The 11,994-nt window shown below is 39.8% G+C and overlaps 1 protein-coding gene across 1 annotated transcript in view; it reads left to right on the forward strand.

Annotated features, from left to right (window-relative positions):
• The window catches only part of LOC106519732 (SH3 domain-containing RING finger protein 3), a 115,534-nt gene extending 109,519 nt beyond the window's left edge, over window positions 1-6,015 (forward strand). Inside the window, exons 9-10 of the mRNA XM_014011517.1 lie at window positions 3,359-3,738; window positions 5,572-6,015. Coding sequence (XP_013866971.1) covers window positions 3,359-3,738; window positions 5,572-5,740 — 549 coding nt within the window. The 3' untranslated portion in view covers window positions 5,741-6,015. The remainder of the gene's footprint in view (window positions 1-3,358; window positions 3,739-5,571) is intronic.
• The last annotated feature ends 5,979 nt before the right edge of the window (window positions 6,016-11,994 follow it).

Raw genomic sequence — 11,994 nt, forward strand, 5'->3', positions numbered from 1 at the left:
AAAACAAAAATATTGGTGGTAATTTTTGACTGTGTAACTTTACAAACGGCACCCCATATGAAGCCATCTTTTCAAAATATTTACACCAATGAGCACAGATAATAGGTAAAAAAAAAAAAAAAGTACAGTGTGCTGCTTTCAATGTTCTTGGCTCCAGACTTTTTTTTTTTTTTGGTAAATTCTCTTCTTTTATGATTTATTAACATCATGCCAGGTTAAAAAAAAACAGTCTCATCCTGTGGGCCTGTAAGCTAAGATGTATATATTTGAATGTGCGCGTGCATCGGGCCTGTCGACTTCATCCGCCTCAAGCAAGTGTCATTCACCCAGGGCTCTGGTGCAGCTGCTCAATGAGCCGTCCTGCACCACCAGTGAAAGATGGCACAGAAAGCTTGCGTTTGTCTCAGCTCCATTTGTTTCACTGTTGGCCTCGGTGTCTGGAACAACTAATCTAACTACATGGCTGGCTGACAAGCAGCTAACTGGCTCGCATGCAGAAGCTTTGTTCACAGTGTCGATGGCTGCAGCTCTGGATCCTGCACATTGGCGTGGTACAAGATTTTGCAGCAAGATATTAGTTGTTTCGAAAATGTGGCTTTTTTTTCACATTGGGATAAAAACAAATTAACTTCCTGATGAAACAAAAGTTTTATTTATTATTTCTGACAACTTTGGGTGTGTGTGTGGKTTTTTTTTCAGGATCCTATTGGAATTGCTGCTTAAAAGGAACATGTTTTCTTGTATATTGTGACAAAAGTTGTCTTCTTAAGTGATTATTTATCTCTCTTTGAAACTATAGACTTGTAAATTAACTCCAAAATGCAGTTCTTAAATGTGACTATTTACTGTCCTTATGCATCTCAGTAATCCAGGTAGAAAAAAAAATAAGTAGGTCCTCTGGACGGGTTCTTCTTTAGTGAAACGATTCATCTCTCCTCCAAGAGACTTCTTCAGTCTGAGAGTTTCAGGTGAACTCAGCCTTATAATAAGCACTGCCTCCACATGGACAAACAGGTTAGTCACATTGAAAAGAGGGCCATCGCCTAACAATAGGCTTGATTAGTTCCATTGTTCATAGAGGGTCATGTGCCCCATCTGACCTGTGTCATGTTATGTGTATGTAGTGAATGCAAGCGGGGGTTCAACGTCCCGTTGTTTTTGTCCCTCTTTCCCTCTTTGTGTTGGTTATCGTTGGGGCCCTGATAGAACTAATCAAGGCGGCAGTGCTTGTAAGGCTGAGTTCACCTGAAACTCATCAGACTGAAGAAGTCTCTTGGAGGAGAGACGAAACATTTCACTAAAAATAGAACCCATCCAGAGGACCTACTTATTTTTTTTTCTTTGTGACCATTTATTATTGCTTGCCACCTAATTTTGTTYGTTTATTGGCAAAATATCTCATGAACTACTAGATGTAATTTTTTTGGCACTTTCAGAAAAGAGTAATTGGACATACCTCTTCAACTCTTTAATTCTTTAACTTTTGAAAACAACCCTCTTTAATATGGCCGTCACAGCTAATCAACATAACCACAACACATACTTTGAGCGTGACATCACATGTCACAAGTTCTTATCCAGGTTTGACCAAAACGGCAAATCCATCATTTCCCAACATTAGTGTAAAACTTGAGATATGTATTCATTTCATTTACTAGGTGTTTAGTCTAACCCTTCTCTTTAGCAAATGCCTTTGAGTCCAACATCAGGTCTGAAGTTGGGAAGGGAATGCGACTTCACACACGCACACAAAGCTACAGAGGAAATGACAAAGCAGCTATGCCGACTCACGCTGGGATAATCTGTGTTTGACACACTGTCTGGAGCACAGCTGGCGTTACAGATCATTTTGGTGTGGACACGGAGTTATGCGGCGCACCAGTTTCCAAAAAAGTCTGCACTCACACTGGAGCTGCCAAGAAAAAGCTATCAGGAACACTTACAGCATGTCAGCAAGTCCAAAAAAATTAGAAGAAAAAAAATCCAAGAAACGGTCAAGTAAAGAACTTGAACTGGGATATTAAGGCCTTTAAATTTTATTTGAACTCATTTGTGTGCTGTTTTTGTTGCATTTTGTGCTATTTTCACCATAATGTGTACTTGTTTTTGGAGCAATCGTTTCTTCTTGAATACTTTTAATGTGTTTTCTTTAGCTATACAAACATAAAGTTGTTCACACTTTGTTGAACTTTATGCCTGCAATTTATTGTATTTTTTTCTCTTTAAAAGGATACGCCTGCACTAAAGACATCACCGTTGATCAGTTTCCTCTTTGAGTTAAAATCTTGTCCTGTTCWGGGAGAAACATTGGCACAGAGTTCCATAAGGATGTGTGTTGTTTTTCTTGCATTTTGGTTAAAGAAAAACAGCACAGATGATGCAAAATGAGTCTACTTACATGCAGAGTCCAGAAGGGACATGTGAGGGACTGCTGCCCTCTGGTGGTTAATTAAAGAACAACACTAACAGACACTTCCTGTGAACAGACTCACAGGAGGCGGATTAAGCCTTTAAGCCTGCAGATGAGAGAAGGAAGGCAGTGATTATTCGCTTTTTGTGCCATTTTCAAAACCCACTCCCTTATTTTTTTCTCTTTTTTTTCTGCCCACACCACTCTTCCGTTCTGTTTTTCTCCTCACTGTCTTCCCACCTTTTCTTTTTTAATGTTCATCTTTCTTTTGCTTTCTGCTCCTTTGCAACAGAAACATCATGCATCATTTTCAGAACTTCCTTCATTTTTTCCTATTTGCTCAACAGGAAGAAAATCTTTTATTTTATCAATAGCGAGTAATTATATATTTAACACAAAACAAGAAGAAGAAAAAAGGGTAGGTGTGCAGTGAATTTTTGATTATGGGTATTCTGCAGTTTTTGTGTGTTTCGTCACACACTCAGGTCTGCTCCGTATTGATCCACATCGTCATGACTGAAAAAAATAAAATCCCATCAAACTGCCAGAGTTTGACTGAATGGGTGGGCTTCTGTTGCCCCTTTTCAAAAGTACCAAACATAAAAAAGGCCTGAATTGAAAAGCATCAATCTGCTTTAACAGCTGCTTTAAAGCAACACTTTATCTTTAGTCAATACACCCACTTCAGTTGCACATGTAGCTTTAGAGAAATAGTTCTCCGTCCACATCACTCAGTTAGATCTCTGTTTAAGATGATCTGTGACTGAAGTCATTCTGAACTCTGGCTTTGTAATAAATCCTCAGATGATTTGTTTCATTATTTCTATTTTGGTGTCTACTGAGAGACAGTTTCATAAAGAAAAGTTTTAAAATCTACATATTATATTAGTTTAAATAAATTCTACATGTAAAAAAAAGCTTTTTTTTTTCTTTTTTTCATCCCTCCAGCCTCAGAAGGAGAGGAAAGCTGCAGGTTTGTTGAAGCTGCTGTCGGGGGCCGCGGCCAAAAGGAAACCTCGCTCTCCCCCCTCCTCTCCGCCCACCCACGGCCCCTCGCTGGCTGGCCCAGGCGCCGGACCCACGGACCCAACCCACCATCCGCACCACCATCACCACCACGCCCGCTCGGGCTCCTGTCCAATGGCGTCGCAGGGCCGCGCCGGCTCCTGTCCAATCGAGAGCGACATGCCGGGGGCGATCGGGCTKGAGCCCCTGCACAGGAAGTCCGGATCCCTGGACACGAACTTCCCCTTGTCGCCCCCGGCTACACGAGCCGGCAGCACTCTTCTGGTCCTCCAGCCTGAACCGAAACCCTTGTCAAGAGAGAGGTGGGTCCAGAGCGCAAAGACGCAGAGCCGGCGTGACGATGAATAATTAAAGGGAGGCGAAAACACTTTAAAAACTCGCACATGAGCTCACATGTCCAAATGACAGGAAATATTTTCTGATAAGTTTGTGGAATTTGGGGTTGGAGGAATTCAACCCCAGGATCTAACATGGTCCTGTGGGACTCAGTCATAACAAAAGCTTGAGCAGCAAGTGAATGAAAACAGAGTCTGAACCACACAGAGGATCTTTTATGAGCAATAAAAGCGTGAACATTACACTGTGGTTTTCTGAACTGGTCATTTAAGGCTTATGAAGTCCACACTGATGACACATTAGCGTGACCTAAACAGTCTTTAAGCTACATTCATCTTGAATGGGTTCATCACGGTTCTTCGTCCTTTAAATGTAAGCTCTCAAACACGCAGAAACTTTATCCAAGTAAAACGCACCCTTCAGTTGTGTCTCAGGATATTAGGGAGGAATGAAGCATTAATTGTAACAACACATATAACTGTCTGCAGTGAGCTGGTAGACTGATAGTTAGCTGGTTAGCTCTGTAAAAAGATGCACACTGCTTCATTGCTTATGCATGCCAGACAGTGRCGAATCTAGGATTTTTCTGAGTAAGGGGCCATCAAGGGGCCACAATATTCATAGAGGGTCCAAGTCTTTGTTTAGCATCCTTGCACACAAATCACTGTTTTTGGTATGGTGTATATATTTATGTGTATTTTACTATTCACCATTTTAAACTGTTGTAATTTTAAAACAGCTTGCATTAAATTCTCCTTACCAATTTTGCATGCATGTTTAATGTACATAGATAAAATACTCTCAAATGGACAGCATATGAGAGTATCCAGCCATCATTTGGGAGTTGAAAGACCTTTTCTGCAGAATTGTTCAAATTTTAAGAAAAGAAAAAGACTTCTGTCAGCTTGATTCATGCTGGATGTTTCTATTTGGCTCATTAGTGCCCCTAGTGGTTGCACCCAGCATCATCTTTCTTGGGCAAAGGACAGATGAGTGACAGGACAGGGGCACTTCAGTGGGGGCAATCAAATTTCAGCAGGGGCCAATAACCCCTGTGGCCCATCCCCTAGAACCGCCCCTGGCCTGAGAGGAGAACAGAGAAAAACAATTGAAATATTGAACTAAATTTTTGGGTGATCATAGCCAAGAATGATCCAAGAAACACTCTGAATGCTAATCACAATATATTATTCAGCCAATTTTAGACATACAAAGCTGAAGGTTAGTGTAGATATCACCAAAAAATACTGATCAAAAATTCAAGATGGCCACCACAGCTAACTTTAAAAGGCTGAAATTCAGCTAGTTTTATTGAGAGGAAATTTTCTGAGGAGTATCTAAGTATGATCACATGCCGAATGCTGATGCTAATGTCAAATTACATTAATTTAGCCATTCTTAAACATGCACAGCTGAAAATTACTATAGTGCAGTAGTATAAGAGAGCTATCTTAAACAAAAAAATACATGGAAATACAAAATTCAAGATCCCCTCTCACTTTGTAATTATTTGAAGGTGGCACCTGTGGTGGCCAGTCAGTTGCAAGGCGTGGCACTTGCCCCCCGGCCACCCCTCTGGCTCCGCCCCTGCCTGTCACTTGTGCATCTCAAAGTGTCGACCTTAAAGTTAGGTTATTTCTTCAACCATCAACCATGACAGATTCTAGATTCAGTTGTCACTCAAAGCTGAAAATGTTCTGTTTTTTAAATGAATATACAAAAGAAACAACACATCAAATTCTGCACAAATGAATTGATGATGTCACTGACCAGCTGTCGTGTCTTTTTCTGTTCGTCAGGTTTCGTGTAGTGGTTCCTTACCCCCCTCAGAGTGAGGCAGAGATCGAACTGCGGGAGGGGGACGTGGTGTTTGTTCATAAGAAGAGGGAGGATGGTTGGTACAAAGGCACCCTGCAGAGGACGGGTCAGACGGGTTTGTTTCCTGGCAGTTTTGTTGAGAGCTTTTAAGCTGGAAGAAAAGAACTTTTTCCCCATTTTTGAGTCACTCAAACACAAGCTACACGAACACGTGCAACACCTGCAGCATGGTTTGGCTAATATTGATTTCCAAGAGTTCTTTCTTTTCTCTGCTCAGTTAAAGATTTATCAAAGTATAAATTTATCATAAAAACCTGCCTTAAAAGCTGCTAACCCTTGAAATTTTGATTTTCCTGGATTTTTATGAAAAATTTACAGCCCTTATTAGGAGAAAGTTGGGGCATTTTGGAAAAAAACAACAGAATGCATTGCTTTTCGAATCTGATAAACTCATTTTCTTCACAATGGATAATAGTAAACATCAAATGTTGACACTAGGACATGAGGCAATTTGAAGTTTGATGGCAGAAACATACCTCAAAAAGATTAAGACGGAGCCATGTTTACCACTGAAGCATTCCTTCTTCTTTTACAAATAATCTATAAAAATTTCTGAACCGAGCCGACCAACTGATGGAGTTTTTTGAAAGAGGATATCACATTATTCTGAAATTGCTCCCCATTTTTTAGGCAGTTTTTTTTTTTCACAGACTGGTGAATCTCTGCTCGTATTTACTGTGTTTATTCATGTATAATATGATCTGGAGTATAATCCAATCATCATTTTTTTGAGCTTAAAAAGCATAAAAAAATCTAATCATAACATATAAAGCCACCACTCATTTCAGACAGACTTCAGGATTTTTCAGCATTTGCGGTGCGCCCTCTGGTGGTGAAAGTTAGGAGTGATCAGGACTCTGTATCACAGAGCAGACAGTGTCCCTACAAATCCAGGAGCCAGGGAGAAAGAGAAATCACACACATGACAGGCCCTGGAGCAGTGTGGTTATCCTGACTGGGCTTTCCTGAAAGCAGACAGGAAACACAGACAGGATTCCATGCAACCTTCAGGTGAAAATGAAGACCCCAAACCCAGACCCAAACCATGGTTATTCTGTATGTTGCGGGTGTTTCGGAGAAACTGAGACGTTTATTTTCTAAACATGATGTCCCAGTGGCTTTCAAACCCCAAAACACATTACGGCAAAGGCTGGTTCACCCCAAAGATCCKGTGCCCCGGCACAAACAGAGCAATGTTGTATATGCTGTTAAGGGCCAGGAGGACTGCGACCAGTTATACATCGGGGAAACAAAGCAACCACTGTTCAAAAGAATGTCCCAACACAGACGAGCTACATCTAATGGCCAGAACTCTGCAGTTTTCACTCATTTACAGGCCAGCGGTCACTCTTTCAGAGATGAGGATGTTCTCATTCTTGATAGAGAGGAACGTTGGTTTGAGAGAGGAGTAAAAGAAGCCATTTTTGTGAAGAAAGACCGTCCATCATTAAACAGAGGTGGAGGCCTCCATTTTCAGTTGTCCCCCTCCTACAGTGCTGCTATTGCCAGTATCACTCCAACCCCTGTTAACAATAGGTGTTAATTAGGTGTCAACGATAGCCATGTGATGTGAGTATCAGTCACATGGAGGCAGTGCTTAAAAGCCTGAATTTTGCCTGAAACTCTCAGACTGAAGAAGTCTCTTGGAGGAGAGACGAAACGTTTCATTAGAGAAGAACCCGTCCAGAAGACCTATACAATTTTTTTTTCTTTTTTAACTGCCAATTATATTACAACAGGAGGGAGGGGGAATATTTCAGTTTTATACAAGGAAATACTGAAACCTATAGTGGTTGTACATTTAAAAAAATTTAGTCAAACTTTATTCCCGGGTACAATACTACCCCCCTCCCCCCCACACACACACACACACACACACACTTATTGGATGATTTTCGGGGTTAAATTTCTAGTATATACATGAATAAATACAGTACTTTTTTCAGCATTTGACATGTTTATTCTATTCCATTGTAAATAAAATATGTGTGCGTGACATTTGAAAACAATTCTTTACAGAGTGCCCCATTTATGTCAGAATCAGGGTTGTAATGTCACATGTTAATCTTGAGGAAGTTTTCTTCCCTCTCTTTAACATGTCAAGCAATACTAAAGTTTTGATGCAACCACGAAGCGTTATTTTTGGTAACAGTCGTCAGAAATCTATATTAGTCCAACTGATGTGCACACAAACACATATATTTTTTACTTTGTGGGAAAGCTAGTTCTAGCTTCGGTGAGTAGTGTGGAGGTTTACCGATCGCTGGCGTTTCATAGCCGCGGCGTTGACTACTGAAGGCACAGACTCGGAACGATGAGCCGCGCCTCCCAGTTTTCCTTCTGGGCGTCATCCACCAGCAAACACACTAGCACAAAGATGATTAGCTCTGTGTTTTGTTTTTGTTTTTGTTCCACTGAGACCTCAGAACTTGAATCCAGGTGCTTTCTTTATTAGAGAAGTGAACGTTTCCAGCCAGGTGATGAGGAAAGAGTGTGAGCCTCCAGTCCTGGATTTTCTTCGAAAGCACATCTCCTCGTCTACAATGTGACAACGAGCACACGTTTCGTTTCAGCCCCGTATATGTTAATGCATGTAGCATTTCCACGTTTTTTAATATATGTTGTAATAGGTGTTTGTGTTGTCCTGCTGTGATGTTCTGTCACCAAGAAAAAGTTTAATTTAAAAAAAAAAAGTTTGTATTAGATCATGCATTTTTTTWATATTTATGTCTTACATGTCGAACATGTTTCTTTTACTAAGTTTGACTTTCATACAAACCCTGACTAAACTGAATTACCTGGCTTGGTGAATGTAAACAGAAGCAGAAAGTCACACCAAAACTCTTTTACAGAATATTATTTGTTTTTAAAAAAAATTATTTTTGGAACTTTGGTATGAGATTGGTAATATTTGTTACAACCTATCTGTATTTATCTATATTTACAGTATTTGAAACATGTCGAAGGACTTTTTTTTTTTTTACTGTTGCTGGTTTCACTTTTTCTTGTTTTAGCCAGATTTTTCTGTGAGCAGGCACAAACTACGTAGTGACAAATTGAGATATCCAAACCTTTTTTTAAGTATGAAATGTGAAAATTCCTAAACAAACCAACAAATTGGAGTAGCTCTAATTGGAAATGTATTACAGAAAATCCAATGATTTGTATCATTATGGTTACAAACAGAAAGTCCCATTTTCTAATCTTTTATTTGTTTGATTGTACAAATATTACAAGAGTAACATGCACCCCTATTGGGCAGCACCCGTGCAAGTCAATGCCTAAAAATGCAGCTGACAGTTTTTCAGTTTTTGATCTTGGGCCTTGAATCCAGTCTAGTTTACAGAAAACAAAAGCACAGCAACTCTTACAGCTGAAAAAAATAAATGTTTCTTTTTTGATTTAGTTTGAAGCACAAACAGCTAAACGCAACATGCACACGTTACGGCGAGCACACGGCTTATGTTGAGTCGTTTTTTTGGTTTTCTGCGTTAATACCACATTAGAAATATGACAGAAAACCCATCTAGTCATTTCAAAACCTGTTTTGGTGCATTTCATCAGAGAGCAGCTTTCATGTATTGACTAAACTCTGGAGAATTAAATCAGTTTTAGTGACTTCAAATCATTCAGACAACAAGCACAGAACAAGAGGGGAGGGGAAAAAAAAGGCAAGCCAGATAATAAATCAAAAGTGGCATGTTCTATAATAAAGYACAATAAAAGCAAACCAGAGGAAATGATTTGTATAGATGTTCTCCCAGGACTCTGATGGGGGAAATGACCTGTCTTGTTAAATAATCTCCTGGCCGGCAGAAAGAGACAGGAAGCCAAAAACATTCTGCAGTTTGGTTCTTTTTCCTGTCGCAGGTCAAAGCTCAGAATATATATGTATACTGTATATATATATATATGGAGCTACAGTCAGGTTTTTCCATTAGTAACACATAAATGTGAGTGACAGTTGGGGTTTTTGAGCACGTTTAGTGTTTTAAATCAGTTTTTCAAATCAGAATATGTTTCCATTTCTGTGAGGCTTTTTGATTCAGTCAGCTGGAAGTGCAACTTTGTACTCTTAGAATTAGCAAAACTGATTTTTAGGGAGTTTGGATATTAGTTATTGGGAATTTTCTCCTCATTGGCCTTTAAAACAGTCAGTCAAACCTTAGTGCCTACAGATGTCAACACATAGTTTAATCCAGGAAGACTGGTCCCCTTTTCCCCATGTTTTTTATTTTATTTTAATTTTATTTTTTTGGCATATGTGTCCATACAAGCCTGCTAATGGATTTTCAGTCCACCCGATTCTTTTAGGCCCGATGACAAATACCAGCAGACCCCAGAACAGCACTGTACCACCCTAAACAGAATTTATTTTCTGTAAYCTGTTTGTAGGCCTGCTTTAACAATGACTCAAATTTATATCATCTAATTTAAGCACAATTTCAAGTTTGTGTTGAAGATCAACTGATCTCAATATTGGTTTCATTTTTTTATGGGGTTGATGTTCTGGGTAAAAAAAAAAGTTTACAACCCTCAAAATGTCAGGAATAAAAAAAACCACTGCACGGTGGTCACTTTAGATCAAAAACTTGAAGCGCCAGTTTTTCAAAATGTTTTTTTTATGTCTTTTAACCTAAGTTTTTCATTGGCCTCAGCTTAGATACCACTTAAAAACTCATAATAGCTTAGAATACGTGATGAAAAACACCACCGGTTACTGGTTAAAAGCTCAAATTTGAGCTGGACTTATCAGTTAGGCTGGTTGAGGCCAGAGTGTTTGTTCTGGCAGAAACTTTTTTTTTTGTCAGTCCAACTTCCAGGAAGTCTGAGTCTTTTTTTTTTTTTTTTTTTTTTTTTTTTTTTCAGTTGATTTTGAATTAAATGTCAGCCATATTTGTTCTTCTGGATACATGATTGTGTGAGTTCTCGAATGAGGAAGACGAGGCATCTGTATGTAGCTCTTTACACACACACAAAAAAAGAAAATTTATGAAACTTTTGGTGCAACATGGACACTCATGCCTCATCAGGACTGGGTTAAAACAGCTGAGTGAAACTGAGGAGAAAAAAAAGAAAAAATATATATAGACATATATATATTGTTCAGAATATTTATAGGCCTTTTGTGCCATTGATTTCATGCTCTGGGCTGGCAGCGTCCAGCGCTCTCTACCATGTGATCATTATACATCGTCTTGTACTGATGACCCGTGGTTGATATGATTGTTTTTTCATGTCAAGTGCATTTTTCGCAATAAATGCCTTTGTTTTGAAATAAATGTCGTGTGTGCGTGTGCTTTTAAAGACCAGCAAAACAAACACATTACCTGTCAAGCCCATTTGGATTTGGTCCCGTAGAGGTTTCAACCTGAGAGTCATATCCTGCTCTAATTATAATCATCTTCACTCTCAGTGTGCTCATTAGGAGCTTATGAAGCGTTATGAGTGGCGCTCCAGGTCTAGTTGTATTCACTGAGCGTTATTGTTTTTATTACTGCAGACATGTTGGTGATGGATGTCTGTTTTCATCCCCGCTGGCATCTTCTCCTCTCTCCTTTATCCTCCTCCGTTCTTATCATCCCTCTTAGCTCCCCAGCCAAACACTGACATGGATGAGGTGTGTAATTGGTAATTCCAGAGCGTCGCCCGCACTCCCCTTAAATGACAACCTCATCTCTGCAGAAGTCAGGCCTGTCTACAGTGACGGCCTGCATTTGCATTTAGAGTGACTGGCGAAAGGTGGGGCGGAGGGGTGTGTTAGGACTGTGTGTGTGTGAGCAAAAGTGTGACAGCTATCAGATTCACGCCCATTCAGAAAAAAAATGTGACTTTTAACACTCAAAACTGCTTTAATTGAGGTGAAAAACCACCTTTTTTAAAAAGATCTCTGTAGTGTTGAGATAGTGTTCAGCTTTTCCATGGATTTTGGTGAAATCAACCAGAGAGCAGCTGAATACAAACTGACATACAAACATGCTTTATCCATGTTTTGCCTTAGAGACAAGTCTCTCCTCTGGGTGTCCTTTTTCCCTTCCTAATAATAATAATAGTGAGGTGCTGCAGGCTCCTGCAGGGAATCAATCAGCGCTCCTCGGCTCCGAGCCAAAACCTGTCTGTCCACCTGTCTGCGTGCCAGCGTTGAAGTCAGTTGAAGGGCAACAGAGCCGGAGGGTGAGACACTGCGGGGTACAGCAGTTTCTTTGTGAGGGTGTGCTCAGGAACAAAAGGAAGAGGTGAAAATGTGAAAAAAGAAAACCAAATATTTCCATATAAAAAAATACATTTTCAATTCCATAAAAAATGTGGGCACAAACACATAACTGGTATGTACTGTATATATA

The sequence above is a fragment of the Austrofundulus limnaeus genome, unplaced genomic scaffold (genome assembly GCF_001266775.1).
Source record: "Austrofundulus limnaeus strain Quisiro unplaced genomic scaffold, Austrofundulus_limnaeus-1.0 Scaffold81, whole genome shotgun sequence".
Lineage (NCBI taxonomy): Eukaryota > Metazoa > Chordata > Actinopteri > Cyprinodontiformes > Rivulidae > Austrofundulus > Austrofundulus limnaeus.